The sequence below is a fragment of the Camellia sinensis genome, chromosome 12 (genome assembly GCF_055761805.1).
Source record: "Camellia sinensis isolate YWXY chromosome 12, ASM5576180v1, whole genome shotgun sequence".
NCBI classification, from domain to species: domain Eukaryota; kingdom Viridiplantae; phylum Streptophyta; class Magnoliopsida; order Ericales; family Theaceae; genus Camellia; species Camellia sinensis.
Genome location: NC_138972.1, coordinates 94,389,205 through 94,406,853, shown reverse-complemented (window position 1 = coordinate 94,406,853; position 17,649 = coordinate 94,389,205). Strand labels below are relative to the sequence as shown.

General features: G+C 37.6%; 2 protein-coding genes across 7 annotated transcripts; one reads left to right on the top strand and one right to left on the bottom strand.

The window, feature by feature from the left end:
- The first annotated feature begins 775 nt into the window (after positions 1-775).
- LOC114287035 (uncharacterized) lies at positions 776-13,570 on the top strand. Of its 6 annotated transcripts, XR_014346830.1 has the most exons (8): positions 776-1,059; positions 2,341-2,474; positions 4,059-4,344; positions 9,843-10,657; positions 10,781-10,915; positions 11,032-12,142; positions 12,226-12,315; positions 12,398-13,570. XR_014346830.1 is itself a non-coding variant. In XM_028230303.2 (6 exons), the coding sequence occupies exons 4-6, from the start codon at positions 10,118-10,120 to the stop codon at positions 11,326-11,328; spliced, it is 972 nt and encodes a 323-aa protein (XP_028086104.2). In that variant the 5' UTR covers positions 776-1,059; positions 2,341-2,474; positions 4,059-4,344; positions 9,843-10,117; the 3' UTR covers positions 11,329-13,570. The 6 variants fall into 6 exon arrangements, 1 of the variants encoding a protein (XP_028086104.2); XR_014346829.1 differs by having other exon boundaries at positions 12,226-13,570; XR_014346828.1 differs by having other exon boundaries at positions 11,032-12,315.
- Positions 13,571-15,190: 1,620 nt separating this feature from the next.
- Positions 15,191-16,575, bottom strand: LOC114286985 (uncharacterized). Its single transcript, XM_082897077.1, has 3 exons — positions 15,966-16,575; positions 15,700-15,782; positions 15,191-15,286 (listed from the first exon to the last, which is right to left on the bottom strand). Exons 1-3 carry the CDS (start codon positions 16,573-16,575, stop codon positions 15,191-15,193), a joined length of 789 nt encoding a protein of 262 aa, XP_082753203.1.
- Between the last annotated feature and the right edge of the window lie 1,074 nt (positions 16,576-17,649).

Sequence of the window (17,649 nt, the reverse complement as noted above, 5' to 3'; positions counted from 1 at the left end):
CTTTTGCTTTCGTTATATTTGATTATTTTTTCACGTTATTCTTTAAAATTTTATTTTTTTCAATTTAACTTTTTATGTTTCAAGTATTTTTTAACTAATTTTTAAAATTAATTTTTATTTAAAATTAGATAATAAATATCACATTAACTATTATATAATATAAAAATATATTATTATATTGATTTTAAATTTGTGTCAAAAGAATGAATTATACATAATAAATATTTTATATCCCGTTATATATCATTTTTTGTTTAATTTTAAGTATAAATTAATTTTGAGAATAAATTAAAAAAAACTTAAAATATAAAGGGTTTAAGTAGAGAAGAAAAAACTTTAAACGTCAAAAGAAAAAAAAAATGACCCCACATAAAACGAAAAAATGTAGCAAAAAACTATTTAGGTAAATAATTAAAATTTTAAACTATTTTATCAAATTAATTTATTTTTTAAAATCACAAGTTTAAAATACGATTTTATGATGAAATTACATATTCAATATACGATTTCATATTGGCATAACTCACATCAACATATCAATAAGTTAAATTAATATAAAATTACATTTTCAATATGCGATTTCATGATAAAGTCACATCTTGAACTTGTATTTTTTAAAAAGTAAATTAGTTTGATAAATAATTTAAAAAGTGAGTCATGTTTTAATAAATAGTTTGATTTGTTTTTTAAAATATTTTAAAAAAAATCCTAAATATTCCTATACTCAATTTTTTGGGGGAAAAATAAGAGGGAGGGTGAAAGGAGGGAAAAAAATTTGAAAAAACTGGGACAAAAAGAGGGAAAAGAAACAAACAGCTGAACGAAACGAACCCAGATGTCTTGCTTTATTGACAAGTGCATTGAGCGAGTTTCGAAAAGTTGAATTTTGATTCGAATCTGATCGCGGCTAGACAAGAAATCAAAGCACACTCTGTAGATTCTGTACGCATTGGTAATGTAGCCTTGGAGTAATTTGGAATTTTCAAATCGTAGATGGCTCTAATTCCACTGATTCAACACCCGTGTATTGTTGAATTTAAGGAAGCATGTGTAGAGAAGGTCAGACACCTCAATTCTTTCTACAATTGTCAAATTTTACTTATAACTTGGTTCCTGATTTATACCGTGAGCTTGTTTGTTTGTTTTTCCTGAATTACCAGTCACAAATCATATTGTAGGGTTGCTATGTTTGCATTGTTGAGTTTTCAGAAAATCTGAATGGTGATAGAGTGTTTTCCCCAATTTTTTCCCCTTGTAAATTAGGGGGGTCTTACGTGTAGATAGGTGGACTTATTATTTAATGGTGAGAATTAATGGCGTTTTTATCAAATATTATTAAAAAAATTGTTACTAATTATTAATTTTTAGTAACAGTTTAAAAATTGTCACAAAAAATGTCACTAATTATAAATTTTAGCGACAACTTAAAAAAATCGTCACAAATAAATGTTACTAATGTTCAATTTTCAGTGATAGTATGAAAAATTCGTCACAAAAAAACGCTACTAATTGCAAGTTTTAGCAACAATTTATAAAAATTGTGACAAAAAAAAGTCATTAATTGTCAATTTTTAGCGATATATGCAAAAAATATCACAAAAAATTATTTTTAACAACGATTTTACTAGAACTTGTTTTCAATATGATTTGATGGGAATTAAATCCAACTATTAGGACTTATTGGTAGTTTAGCCTCTAAAATTAAGCTGCACATTGTGTAAAATTTCACATTGTTGATGTTATAACCTGTGAGCAGGGCTGAATTGATGAAAAAAATCGAACGGGCAGTATTTTTAGCAGAGGTAATTCAGAAAATAATGAGAGATTATGATCCAGCAGTTCGTGGTGTATAACATTGCCATCATTTGTTTATCGCTTAGCTTATAGAGTTCAGTCATCTGTGATATGATGTGGGTTGTGAACAATTGTGGTTTTTACACTGAAACTCTACAAGTGTTTAATTTCCTATTCTTTCAAGATTTTTATGTGTAAAATTTGTCTCGAATCTTTGTCTGGCATTCATGTCAATGTAATGTTGTTTGATAAATGGTGTACATTGTCATATTATATGAACACAAGCACATTGATCAAGCTTTTAGTGCTGCAAAGAGTTTATGTATTGTCCCTAAAACCATGTACTTCATCGAGACCTTCCTTTTCTTTTTATTTTCTAGGGCAAAGTTATTGTAGGATCACAGAACTGTATAAGTGCTTATTTATTATATCAATCTTATTTTCCTTTTTAAAAGCTTTACTCAATTCAGTTCTTCCATTATATGAATCCCTCACTGTGCTTAATTTGTGCAATGTTTAATGATGGCATTTTACATTTGGTTGCAGGATATGACAGGATTGATAATTAAAATACACCGATTGTCCGTTGGTCCTTTACCTTGACCGAACGGAAGAGATGGCTTTTATACCGAAATGAGACTGTACTCGGAAAAAGTCCGCCATCGTTCATCCCCCTCCTTGTAAGCCAAAAGTTTCTTGCACTGGTGTTAGACATGTTATTCTTTTAATTGACTATGATGGAGCCATCTTCATGGGCTCTTAACTTATCCTGGTTAATGCCTAAGTGATTGCTTTCCAAGCTGTGCCTCCAATGGCTTACATTAGGTTTTAGGCAGTTGCCTAGTGTGTGCTCAGTTGCTTCGACTCCGAGTTTTTTCACTTGGTTCCATTACTTTGTTCCCAGTCATTAGTTATTGTGTTGTTGTAGCTTGCCATATTGATTGTTTATTTGATTAAGTCATCAATAACCAGATGGTCAAAAGGAAAGCAGAAAGAAAAGGATTAGGAAATATATATATCATGGGCATCATTATAAGAGGAAGATGCTCCCATCCATTTGGGTTCCATAACTTCCAAAATTTGATTTTGCTCATTGCTTATCCTTTTGAAATCTTACCTTATATTCTTCTGTTGGTTGGTGGGAGAATGGGATACTTTGTAGGGATTTGATAATTTGAATTGTAAATTTGTTCGGTCTTGGTGTATGTCTTACACTATGTTACCTCAAATGCGGATCATTATGGTACGTAGAATGGGAATGGGAACGTAGTATGTCGCATGATTTAAAATGCGGTATGATAGGAGTGACTTCTATAGATTTTATTATAGGAATTTAAGGTATTTCTAGAGATTTTCTTGTAACAATTAGACATATGATAAATGTAAGATTTTTTTTTTCTTTTCAAATTAGTCATGTTACACATTTATATAAGCATTGTGACCCATTTTTTACGTTTTGTATTGTCGAAACTTCACTCACATTAGATTTTAATTCATTATATTCGATTTTTTTACTCTTAAGGAAACCTTTAGGAAATATATTGGGAAAAAAAACTTTTGGGATCACTTTAGATAGCTAAATTTATTGTTTTTCGAAGCAAAAGTCATATTTCAAAAAGTGCATTCCAAAACAGAATTCGTTAAGGTAGTAGCATTTTTTGGTAGCATTGGTCTTACATCTGTAAATTACTATTTTCTATGGCATGCAAATCATTTCCTCACTTGAACATCTGTCGGCAATTTTCCAAGTAGATTATAGTCTGTATACTTATATTTTCCTATGTTTTGGTGGCTAGTATTGGTTGACAGACCTAATATGGCATAAAAAATTTATGAACTCACCATATTCGAATGAATTGAAATTTTTGGGGCCCTCTTTGGCTGCCAGGTCAATCATCGGCGAACTCTGGGTTGATTTATTTGGGTGGCTGGGCAACAGAGGACCGAGTCTATTGTAATGCTCCGATTTGTGGAACTGCTCTCAAATCATTGAGTTGAAGCTCATTTTCAATTTGATCTTTAAATAATCTTTGTACATGGACAATGTCATTTATAAGTTCTCAATAAATCACATGGATAGAGCTTAAATCAATTACAGAGAAGTCACAGTTTCCGCATTCCCTCTTCAGCTTTATTAAATGCTATTTTATGACAATGTCATATTATGATTATTAATTGTTCGAAAAATGTTGTATGGTGATAATTAATTTGTTACTTTTACCCACAAAAAAAAAAAGATAACTAATTTGTTATATAAAATACAGGAAAACACTTATGATCTTCCTCCCGCTACTGATGATGCCATACATCTTATAAGGCTTGGTAGTTTCCGAGTTGGGATTGATCAGCCCGTGATAGAAACTGTGATGGGTATGGATGTTGGGAAGCTGATAAATCCAGCAAGGGATGAAAGCCTTGCAAATTTTTTAACTCTGAAGTCATCTACTTGCTCCGAAATTATGAGTCTGAATTCAAATATGGTTGGCAAAGAGTGATACAGGGATGATTCTTGAGGACAATGCATGCAGTTCATAAATCATGTATTCTGCGGTATGTTCTTCATTAGTTCTGAGCTTATTGCCTTGCTTTTCACCTATTCATCAATTTCCATTTGCATTTTTAAGACAGAACCAGGCTTATCTTTTCCACATTCAAATTCATTCATCGCAGTATGTTGTACATGGTGTCCATATGAATGAAATTAGTTTTGTTCTCCGGGCAAAATAATGGATATATTATTGTATATAGTGGCCATACCTTTTAATAGGATTCTTATTAAGTGATTGTTAATGTCAACCTTCTGTAAGTACATAAATTTTTTGACTGGTGTAAGAAGTTCAAACGCCTTGACTGAAAGGAAGGAAACACTAGAGAGCACATAGCACAATTTGTGGTGTACATGGCACTAACTATAACCTTCATCTAAGGGAGTTATCGAAATCCTTTATGGATAGAGCCTATTTATGCTTAGTTGCTAACCTTGCACCTGAATACATAGCTTCGTGGGTCGATTTGGTAAAATAGTTTCATGCCGAATTCTTCCAGGCTGTTGTGGTTCATGAGTTGGGCTTTAGGTTTCAAAGCCATTAAATGACTTACCTATTGGCATGATCTGACTCAACTGTCAGCACATTAGGTATATAGTTGAGTTGCGTTTAGTTGTATTAGTTAATGTATACCTCAAAGTTCCCCCTTCTCTATGACGGTTCTCCGCAAATACCAACCTAAGATCAAATTCAGAGTACAAAACATTACATTGTTTGGTTTAATTTTCACTAGTGGATAGTAACTCGGACGATTGGCCATCGTCATGTTATGTTATGTTCATGATTGATGATTGTGCTTATTGTTATAATGCCATATCGAAAATTGTCGGAGAGACTTTAATGAGATTTTGATAAAAGTATAAAAGTGTTAAGGACGAAAGTAGAGGGATTAGAGTGTAATTTTGGTAAAGATACAAGCGACATTAAATGTAATTAACAATATCAAGTAGCCATTCTCTTTTGGTTTTTTAAATACGACTTGACTGGCAGTCTGAAGTTAACTGGAATAATTAAAAGGTCAATAATTCAATTGCTATTCAATTTTGTTTGTATAATGAATGAAATGGTGCTGTTTTCACAAAATGAAAAAAAAAAAAAAAAAGAAAAAAGAAAGAAGGAAGGGTAAATCACACTAACACCTCCTGAGGTTTTTGTTTCATCCAGATTCTCCCATCACATTTGAAAAATTACATTCTCCTCCCTGAAGTTTGTAATCTTATTACAAATTGTTTCCTGAATTGTTGATGTCATATCTTAAAATTTTTTAAACGACCATTTTGCCTTTTTTTCCTATCATTTCTTCTTTATATCATGATTATTACATTTTACAATTTTTCATTATTAAATTATGTCTGAACATATTCTTATTGAATGATGATATACAAATATAAAATTTTCAAATACAATGATATAGCTTAATGATGATCTTTTACTTTAAAACAAGACACCCATAAACATGATTTACATTTACAACAATATCACTATTATAACATTTTTATGATATTTTTTATCTAAATTTTTATAGGGGAATTGACTGGTAAATCCCCCATTTTGAACTTATGGTCCGAATGATCCTAAATGTTTTCTTTTGCACCACTTGGTCTTTATGTACATCGAATGACTAGAATGCCATTGAGTATAGTGCGTATGGGGGTTTGTGTCACGACCCAAACCCGCCCCTGTAGGTTTAGCACCGTAACCGGCCAGTAATCCGTGGATTACCAAAGACCTCTGAACAGATTAGCAAATAATAAAGGGCTGCGGAAGCAATAATACAAAATAGACAAGGTCCAATGAGTTGTGATAACGTACATGGGACAGAACATTTCAAAACTTATTCATATATACATAAGCATGCCAGTCAAAGGACACCAATATTTACAAAGTATTACATCCCAAGACCCGTCTTTACAAGACAAAAACATAGACTAGCATGCATACAAAAACAGCCATAGCATTAGATTTCAACCAGAACCTCTTCGGGAGGCGCAACAGTTGGCTGACGAAACAGAACAGAAGGCCGTCAACTCTGGCCTTGGTCACATACCGGCTCACATACATACATAATATAAACTGTAAACGCAAGCCCAGTGAATAATAATAGAGTAAAGGGTTTCAATGAATGAGTTCGTATAGATTTAGAAATCATAATTCAGTTCATATCAAAATCATAGTTTATCTAGATCATATACAGACAGAAATCAAAAGTCATGATTAAGTTTACGTGATACATCCATTAGCATAAACACAACAGAACAGAACAGAATGTATACACGTGAGGTTATGAATAACCAGTTCCATAAAGGAATCTCCGGATCCGGGTAACAGAACAGAATAGAAGCTGAGCTCCCGTGACAAGGCCTCTGGTACGGGTAACGAAGTGCAGACGGAAATAAGTTCCGTAAAGGAACCTCCGATATCGGGTAACAGCTAATAGATATCACATGATGTTAAGGATGTCGTGAATACATATCAAAAATTGAACAATCATTCATTGCACAGAACATATCATTTCGGAAAACAGATCTTGTTTTATCACACAGAAAGTAGATACAGTTTAAACATAACTTTACTAAATTATTACTCACAGTTGGCCTTAAAACAGACAGACGGAGCAGATTGATCACACGACACGCGGCACGTAACCTACATAACACATAACAGATACACACTTGAAACACACGTTCTAATTGTACAAAACTTACGTCGTTGGCTCTTAGTGTGTTTATAACCTTAAATCCTCACTATAGAGTCTTAAACATGGCCTAGGAATGCCTAGGATGGAATGAGAATGCAAAGATGCCTTGGAAAACATTTCATAAATTTTGCCGAAGGTAAAGTCTACGCTCGAGCGTGGATTACCCCGCTCGAGCGGACATGCAAATATGAAGCTTCGCTTGAGCGTGGACTTCCTCGCTCGAGCGTACTGCAAACTTAAGAAAAAGTGCTGGATGCATGAAATTCAAGCTCGACGGGCGCTCGACCCCCGCTCGAGCGTGTGACACAGACCCTCGCTCGAGCGTGGATTCCCCTGCTCGAGCGGACTGCAAAACACACAAACTTCTGGGTATATGTATTTCACGCTTGAGCGTGACTTTCGCCGCTCGAGCAGAAGTGCATGTACTCAGGCTTCACGCTCGAGCGAGCGTGAAAGTCCCCGCTCGAGCGTGGGTTAAATTTCTGGAAAATCCAGATTGACCTCCAAACATGAAACTCGACCCTCAACCGTCCAAAACTCATTTTTCTGGGCCAAAACTTTGGAAAACACTTGGTAACCCATAAAACAATATGTTTAAAGCTTCAATTCAAGAAATCATGGCCCAAGAGTAAACCAATTTGTGCAAAATCAACATGAACTCTAAGAACATAACTTAAATGTAACATGCATGAATTCTCATGACTTCTAATGCTCCAAAACATGATCCAAAACAAGATTAAGCTCAAGAATAGAATGAATTCATGGACTATAACAAAAATGTGGACATGCATGTGGAAATTCATGAAGAACAACTCCAAAATCCAAGAATATGTGCATGCATGCATGAATTCACTCTCAAATCCAACTCTTAAAACCAATTCTAGAGTTTAAACTCTAATCTTCCATGAGCCATGTAAGAATTAAACTTAAATGCACAATTGAAAGGGAAATCTCCTACCTTAAACCTTGAATTCCAAGTCTAGGAGCTCAAATTTGCAAAGCTTCTTCAATTCTCCTAAGTTCCAAGTCAAATCTCTTGTTGAACTCAAATTCCTACCTCGCTCTCTCTCTCTCTCTCTCTCTCTCACGGTTTTAGCTCAAAAAAGGGCTGAAGGAATGTTGTATCAACATGAATGAAGTATAAAGAGTGTAGGTCTAAGATTGTCCACTAAGTGGCAAAAATGCAATTAAGTTAAGGTGATGTGATTTAACTTTATTTAATCATACCCAATCAAATTAAAATTAAATCTACCATAAAATCGCATAAATTCTAATTAACACATAACACTAATCAATTTCAGATTTGGCCGCTGATAAGGCCTTTAATTTGCAGCTTAAAACATAAAACACGAACAGATCATTTTATGGCATACAGATAAAAACACTAAGATAATGCAATACATATGCAATGTAATTCCGGATTCTTTCTAAATTGCTGTTAGGCATAACTAATCATGGTTTAGCATTAATCGGAGGCCGGGGTTATTACAGTTTGACAGTGTTAATGTGATGGATGACTGTGGTTGGGTGTCACGTTGAGATACTGCAACATATGCAAACGAGACCCACGGTGCCCCGCCCTGTTAACGTTTGAAATCCCCAATTTGGAAACACCACCTAATTGGTAGGTAAATGAATCATGCCCTAAAATTAAGGGGTGAGATTCTGTGGTTCAAAATTCAAATTCCGTCAATCGGTTCCCATGGTGGAGCTTTGGTGTGGCTTTCCAAAGATTTGGTGATTCAAAACGTTGCAACTGCAGTCCCTATGTTGTTTCTATAGTTTTGGTTTGGGATAAAACCCTAAAGAGTGGTGTGACGTGACAACCTTACGTCGTTTAGGGGAAGATTACGTTGGAGGAATATCTTATTCACACTCATCGACGATGACTGGTAAACGTAATTACCCGATTGTGTTTACAGAATTTATGATTCGTTTCTTGTTTACAAAACTTATTCACACTCATCAACGATGACTGGAATCCACTTTTTGGTTGTTAATATTGGTTGCATATGACGTGTGTTAGTACTTATTATGTTGGTCGAATCAGTAGGTTGTAGTGCGTGGTTGTTTTGGTGGGTTGGTGTGTGGTGTCGCTTATATGAAGACCAACTGAATTTCCCATTAAAACGCATAGTGTGGTGGGGTGTGTTAATAATGTAGTGTGTGTATTTGTGGGGCATCCATGTAGTTTGATGCGGTCGACATTAATATGCCAACTTGTCTGTGAAATGTTTTGGGAATGGGCAAATGATGGGGGGGTTGTGTGTCACGGATGTATGTCTTTGTGTGGCCGTTAATGTTACGTTGGGTGAAACGGTACGTGCGTGTTGACACGCATCTAAATTCATATAGATGTGAAAGGCACATTTTCGTGGGGTTCGGCCATGATTTGCATGCGGCCATATTTAAATTACGGTGTGTTATGTGGGGTGGATGTTGGTATGTCCATTCCGTTATAACTGTTTGATATGTACTTTGCGTACATTAAAAAGTCAAACTTTAATATAAAATGTTATGTGACAATATCTTAGTTTGGTTCTTGTTGTTGGTGGTACGTGGTTAGTCAAATGTTGCGTTTTAATAAGTTCAGTTACTTTGATGAGTCTTTTTGTTGTTTACCGTGTATAGCGATTTAAATCACGTACATCCCCTGCCTTGTTTTGTTGCCAACCGTATGTGTGTTGTTGTGCATACGATTACATTGTAACATATGGTGTTGACATGTTATAGCATTGTAATATAGTTTCCTTTGGAATGTTTGGCTTACGTAACTGATATTTGATTTGATGTTCAAAATGCAGGGGTTAGGAGGACAAACAGTCCATGGATGCGTTCATGTGAGCGTAAACGTCAAGATGCAGCCAGTGAAACAACGACAAATGAACTTGGGGTATGTAGGCAAGGATGGATCCTGTTCAAATAAACAAAAATTGTTAATCGTCCAAGTGTCACACCGAAGCGTAACCGTACGAGGCTCAACTTCTGGTCAAACATTGCAGGCATTGTGAAGTTGGTGTACACGCTGAATTTGCGAGACAAACACCTTGTCCACCTTAAAAAAATACTATTCTGGTTGATGTTTGAAGCAATTTTGATAAATCAACTTGACCACGTAGAGTTCCGCAAAGGGGACGACCTAGTGGTAAATATCATCCGGGCATACAATGCAAGGGATGGGACGTTTCGCGCAGGCGGACAAAGCGTGTGCGTAAGCGATGATGACATCAAGTTAATATTTGGGATCCAATGTGGTTTTGGTTGCCTTGATTTGACCCCTCGACCTAAGCCACCGTCCGACTTTGTACAACGTAGGTGTCGTAACATTAATCACATAACCTCGAAACTGATATGGACCCTACTAGTCGAAGTTGCGGAGGGCAGTACTGCTCGTGATGTGGAAGACACCGCGGAGCTGCTATGCTTATATGCTTGTGGGAAATTATTCTTCTCAAATTTTGAGGAAACAATCAACTGGGCGCTAATCCGATATGTGGATAATTTGGATGCAATGAAAACGTACGATTGGACAGGTGCAATCCGTATCTCGTTGATGAGTTCGGTGAGGGACTTCTATCGAACACCTGAAAAAGTAACCGGATATGTCGTCGCATTGATGGTACGTTTGTAATTTATTTGTTGGTTGTGTCATTAATTGCAAGCGATTTATTTATGTTACATGTGGTGTAGCCATGTAGCTAATTCGGACGTTATTATTTGTTATGTGTGATGTGGGGTACAGTATTGGCTGTGTGAACATTCAACGATCATATTGCTCGTATCCGCAACCGCGTTTCCCAGGTTTCTCAAGTGGGATGTTACCACGTTAGTAACAGCTGCACATGTGGTCAATCTATCAGGGCATGTAGATTTTGAGGTAATTGTAAATGGCAGTTACGATTGTATGATACCTATCGTAACGGTATTTTGTGTACAAGTATACGGTGACACTATTTGAAAATTGTTCATGAATTTTTTGTGTGGTGTTTATAGGTGATAGCTGGACGATTGATTACAAAAGATCATGAGGTTAAGATTTTGGAGGTAGATGGGGTAAACTGTGCTAGGAGTGCGGGAAATGCAGTGGAGGAATTCTATGGTAGTGTACATGAGGATAATTTTGTTGATATGGGTATGGAAGGTAATGTGACGGGTGGTGATAGTGGAATTATGTTAGAAATGTGGAACATAGTTCAGCGTCGGTCCATATTAAGACACCAAACAGGACTATTACACGAAACGCAAGAAAGCACACAATGGACGTGCGGCCACACATTTGCCATGCTATAGAGAAAATTACAGAGTTTGAATTGGAAATCAACGAGAAAGACGGTGTGATTTCAGAGTTACGGGCAGAAGTGGACACACTGAGGTAGGCGAATGAGGTGCAAACGTTGTATTTTGTTGGAGGATTTGGTAGCTTGATGCAAGCTAAGGACGACGAGGTGAAGAAACTCACCACTGAAAATGCTAAATTGAAAAGGGTAGTAAATGTTTTAGAGGAGCAACTTGCTGAGCGCGAAGTGCATAACGTGACGCAAGCATTCCGTGGTGAAGATGTGAATGCAGAAGGTGTGAAATATGGGTTAAGTGGGAACGAACATGTTACAGACCTAACAAACAATACCACCCCTGACAGAGTGTTTGCAATAACTGGGGATGCAGTTTCGGTTTGGGATGTTATGCTGGTAAGAGAACAAACAGACAGGATCACTGAAATACAGCATGGTGTACTGGCTGGAACAGAGGTGGTGGTTATCAGTCCAAACATGGCAGAAGGTGGTCGGTTGAATGTTGTGAATAATTCATTTGTGCGGGACGTAAAATGCAAAGTGAGAAAGGGGTTAACCCCGACAGGGGTTGAGTGCCTGAGTGTACGTGGGCGGGTGAGCACATCGAACATGGTGCATGTCTGTTCAATTGCGAGTAACGTAGACTGCAATGCAAAAAATGGTGGGTGCACGGATGTAATTGATGTGGATGATGTTGACGTTTACGTGAAGAAGTCAGGCTTTGACATTAACAACAAACACGGCGTGTGGAAAATGATGACAGCTGCGGAGAAAAAGAAAATCACCGATGCATATAACAGAGATGGTGATAGGTATGTACAAACAAATTATTTAGGTTTAGCGTTACTACTGCCATATGTTAATTGGTTTACGTGTGTTGTGGATTGTATGTAAGGCTGTGATGTGGGATGGGCATGGTCATGGTGTTGTTATGTATTTCACCGATGTGAAATCACTTGTGCGCCAATTTGAGATACGGGGGAATGTAAGTCGTGTTGATGGGTATTTATGCAATGCGTTTTTTTTTCCCCAACCATGCAAGAATCCAATATGTACAAATGTCACAGGTGATCGATGGATACACTGTGCTGCTAAATGCTGAGCATGAGAGGATAAATGAGGGCGTTGATGCTCCAGATAAATCTTATTTCTTCAGTAGTATTTGTCTAGTAAGTTTGTGGCTATAAATGTTATGTTTGGTTATGGGATGTCATAATGTGTGACTTGTTCGCATGGTGATGCGGGACATGATGAAGAACAATAATGTACGGTCAAGGAATAGGTATATAATGGACAACTTGCATGCTGCAAAGCTCTTTCGTTACGTACATTTCCCAATTTACAAAAACTCACATTGGACGCTGGTCGTGTACGACACTAAGGACGGGAGTTGAAAGCCTTTTAACTCGATGAAGACGAGGAGCGGAATTGTGGACGTACACTACATTAAGGCATTTTTCCTGGTAAGATTTGTACATGTTAAACTGTATGGGAGTGTGTGTCCACATGAAAATTGTGTTGGCTGACATATGTATGCATTGATGTAGAAAAACATTGTGTCAGAGGTCCAGAGGCAGACCATGGGAAAGGACTCGATTGATACTCAAGAGTATGATCCGCCGCTAGAATCAGTAGTGGACTGTTCCTAACAACGTCCCGAATCGTAAACACGTTTTTATTTTCCACACGACATAACCTGGTACAGAAAATGAATTGTCTTAATTTACGCTTACAACATTAATAACATGTGATGTGATATTATTGAACAGGCTTGATTGTGCTATCATTGTATGCGTTGTGATGCGCAAGTATGTGCGCCATGTGGATGTTAGTAGATCGTTGCATGGGGGCAACTGCAGTGTGTTGTGGGCGATCATGGTGTAGTCTTTTGTGAATGATCCGCTGCGTGGATTGAAGAATGATCTGGCTTGATTGAGGGTACGCACATCTAACACATTGTGGGTAACATTAAGGGTGTGTAGGGGTGCACATATGAATAACTGGTTATAGTATTAGTATCGAATATGGGTTTTCCAGATTGCGTGCGTTATGATGCGCAAATATTTACCTTTTTTGTTATGCCCATTATATTATTAGCACAGATTATGGTTTGTTCAAATTGTTAGATTAGTGTGTTGGATGTTTTGTCTTGAATTAACGCGTCACGTGCGTGTACAGCATTTTGACTGCCGTTATCTGGCATATTTTTTGGAAAATATTATGATTTGTTTTGGTTGCAAAGCTTTGAAATATATGTGTATTGTGATGATCGATGTGCTTGTTCGCAAGTATATTGTTTGTTTGTTTTTCCTGAGTTATGCATTGGGACATTCATTCGTGTCCAATTTTACCGGTTGATAGAAAATGTGTCAACCCATTCAGAGTGACAACTGTTTACTACTTAAAATAAGGCACACGTTCCAGTCCATTGTGGTGCACGAACTACAGTACAGTGTATATGTGTTACAGGGGTGAACAATATGTATGGCAGTGTATTAGTGTGATGTGGAAGGCAGTTATGTGCGTCAGTGTGAATGCAGTACGACGTTCAGTATGTGGGTGGTAAATCTTAACGAATTTATTGAGGCATTAGTGATGTGGACGTGGGGGAGTGGTGTAAATGGGTGTTTTAGTAAATGTTAAGTAAGGTTAGGGAGGCAGCGTGATAACGTGGGACATACATTGTATGTAGCGTACATAATTTTATGTTTTTGCATTATAGCAGTTCATGTAGTGGTACAAAGTTGGGTGTGCCGCGAGGGTCCACCAATGCATCAACACTCGTGTGTAACACATTATGATGGCAGAATTTGGCGGTGTAATTGGTTGAGGTGCGAGGTGTGTATCGTAGGTGTGCGGGTGCATGTGACAGTGTAATTGTTGTGAGTATTAGTATGTGGGAAGTGATGTGGGACAACGTCGTTAACTGTAAGATTTTCCACGAGTTTCCTTATGTTGTCTTTGTGTGTTTGGTTATTCGTAAGTAAACTAATGTAGTGCACGAATAGCTATATTGAACGTACACACATAGTACTTATAGCCACGGTACGCATTCTTGTGGTGAAAACAAAACTATGATAAAATTAAAACACGACTTAAGCAAGGGTACGCAATTATATTTGCATAACGGTTAGAATATAACAAAATTTCTAAGTCAATTGTACTTATAGGCGAACAAAACATTGATATAATAACTTATTTAAATACTGAATTGTATGTGATTAACACATTCTCATTTAATGATATGCACGAAGTATACATCCACTTAAAATGTAATAATATAAATTGGGATATCAACGTATAGGGATTACGACTAAATAGGTTCCTTGCAGGTCTTCCTATTGTGGTTCCCCATATGACCACACCTCCCACACTGTATTTGTTGCACATTCTCACCCTTGGACGGTATTCTTTTCTTCTTTGGCCTCCCGGGCAGGCGTTTGACGTTCGGTGGGTAAATGTCGTAGTCAGCGGGGTTGAATGGTGGTTTTTCAACTGTTGGTATTGGGTAGATGGTTGGCGTATACGTCAAACGGTATTCGGACACATGGTACCAAGGTATGACTATGCCGTTAAGGTTTCTCCTGCTTTTTCTCATTGCAACAACAACATACGCACATGGAAACTCGTTTATTTCTCATTGGAAACATGAACATGTACGCCTGCCGATGTCCACCATAACAGACGGGTATGAATGGACCTCATACATGTCGTTATTCGTCTGACTAACTTTCCATGCCCGACTTTTGTTGTAAGCTTCTTCCAGTGGGGATTCTATTTTGGGACAAATTGCTCCAGTCCATGTGTGGGCCGACACCCTCCGCTTCGCCATTTGTTGCATAATCTGACCTCTGATGCTGTCAACTATTCTGGTGATTGGTAGATTCTGTGCTTTGTGAATCCAAAAATTGAATGATTAGGCGGCGTTGGAGCTCATTTCGCTGTATTGTCTGCCTCTATAAAACCCAATGGGAAAAAAAAAATTAAACAATAAAGTATGCTCATTTGTTGTTGGGTATGTTCAAATTTACTTTGCGTAACAAATATGTCCGTACTTGAAAAATGCGTTTGCCTAGTGTTGTGGATGTGCATCCGCAAGGAATTTCGTTACAATGGCTTTTCCAGATTATTAAAATTCGTCGGCCTTTTGATTAAATGTTGCTATGGTGGGTGCGTATGCACACTTACGTAATTTGCTGACAAGCCCAATCCGATGCATGCTGTTCACATAGCGTAGTTTGTCCCGCAAATTTCTTTGTAAATGTTGGAGGTAGAATGCATGGTGAGATGTAGGGAAAAATGTAGGCATTGCTTTTTTCAGTCCCACGCTCCAAACAGACACAAACGTGAGCGTCCTATCATTGGGTACCACGTTGGCGAGATGTTGTAAGAACCAACCCCAATTCGTGTTGTTTTCGGAGTCCACAATGGCATAAGCAAGCGGAAACAACCCTATTGTAATGATGACAACATGATCAACATGTATAATATAACAACCATAACATACAATGCTTTGGTTCCGGCATATGGAAAAATACGTGGGTGTATCACAATTTGAACTTGTTCGGACATTCAAATGGAAATGAGACTACGAAAGTAAGTGAGCATAATGTTTTTAAGTGAAATGGGACACACCTTGATTACAGTCCTTTGTAGTCGCAGCTAGCAAAAACCCTTTAAACCTGACTTTCAAGAAGGTTTCGTCCAGGAAAAGTAATGGACGACAATGACGAAATCCATCAATGCATGCTTTGAATGAAATAAGAAAACGGCGGAGCCGGTAGTTGTGTTCATCATAATCGATGTGAACATAACTCCCAAGATTGTATTGCATGACGGCTTCACGATACCAACGCAATTGGTCGAATGATAAGGAATGAGCGCCAAGCAATTCCCCCTTTGCCTTCTCAACCCTTAACCACGCAACCCGGTAGTTGACGTCCAACCCATAATCGTCTTTCAAATCTAAGATGACATCAGTTGGACGTGTGAGTGGTCTGTCCCGAACACGAGCTGCCATAATATCAGCAACCATATCAGATCCAACCCTTGGATGATTTGATATCCGGACGGATACACCGCAACTATGCACACTGTTCCATTTGCGAAGGTAGAAAAATTGATTTGCTTTCAACACTCGTGCATGTGCAGAGTACGTGCATCCCTTATCCTTCACCATGGAGCACACCGTTGTTACCCGTACGGAATCATTCTTAACATACCTGAAATTGAACCCAAACTCCATGGCATACTTGCACAAAACCGTTCGAAATTCGTGTGCACCCCCCTTAAAACATTGCCCGACGTGGGTTAACACCCGTGTCCATGATTCAGTCAGTAATACTTTATTATTGTGCGGGCAGAAATCATGCCACAAATCAACCTCGTCATCACTTTCTCCTTGGTCGTTCACGATTATTCCGGAAACTGGGTTGGGTTGCATATTATGTTGTTTGCCATACGTACGTACGCTATCCAACCTTCCATGCTGATCAATCACCACACAAACGTGTTCCAAACCGAACGGCCGGGCAAGACTAACAAGGTTTTGCAAATCCACATCATCTTGTAAAGTAAAACTATTTAACCCTGGAATCTTGTACGACAATCCCACATTACGGGGATCTATCCCGCTGAACTTGGAACACATAAAATTGACTAATTCAGCAAACGTGCCATGATCCTGCTAATTGTATGCTACGTTAGTGTTCCGATAAGAACACAACAATATCAAACTCCCTTCCATACCTACGAGCATAGACACTGACATGGGTAAAACACATGTTATACATGTAAAAAAAAAAATATACCAAACAAAATCGATACGCTAATAAATTGAATAAAACTAAATCCCCCCACCCTGCACACACAGTGGTAGGGAAAAAAAACACAACTAGATACATCACCTCACAAATGACACATGTTTATGGCCACACAATAACAAACACACAAACATAATCAACCCATTAACAAGGTTCAAAATTGTATTATGATTATCACATTGTACCAAAACAACATTCACATCAACCTCCCGCGGAACCCACGATGACAACATAACTGGAACCCCCGTGGCAGTGTGAAGGATGTACAAGCGTGATCACGGACACACGTCGTCTAAAGGGTAATGGCATCTTAACTATCCAAAACATATATACGTATGACGTACCTACAACGATAAGCAATGTTGACGACTACAGCAGCTCTCATCACTACCAAGAGAACAATGAAACCCTACTTTGCTAACCCACAATAATCCTACAGCCTGACTCACGAATTTGTCACACCCCAAAACATAGGATCCAACTTACCAAACGTGACA

What these genes read in the sequence shown, in the direction of transcription:
- LOC114287035 (XM_028230303.2), top strand. Translation starts at nt 10,118, where the DNA reads ATGTTTGAAGCAATTTTGATAAATCAACTTGACCACGTAGAGTTCCGC. An exon ending in GATATGTCGTCGCATTGATG is followed by an intron (nt 10,658 to 10,780) that starts GTACGTTTGTAA and finishes TGTGGGGTACAG; the next exon opens with TATTGGCTGTGTGAACATTC. An exon ending in CAGGGCATGTAGATTTTGAG is followed by an intron (nt 10,916 to 11,031) that starts GTAATTGTAAAT and finishes TGGTGTTTATAG; the next exon opens with GTGATAGCTGGACGATTGAT.
- LOC114286985 (XM_082897077.1), bottom strand. Translation starts at nt 16,575, where the DNA reads ATGGAGTTTGGGTTCAATTTCAGGTATGTTAAGAATGATTCCGTACGG. An exon ending in TACAAAGGACTGTAATCAAG is followed by an intron (nt 15,783 to 15,965) that starts GTGTGTCCCATT and finishes TCATTACAATAG; the next exon opens with GGTTGTTTCCGCTTGCTTAT. An exon ending in TACAACATCTCGCCAACGTG is followed by an intron (nt 15,287 to 15,699) that starts GTACCCAATGAT and finishes TGGGTTTTATAG; the next exon opens with AGGCAGACAATACAGCGAAA.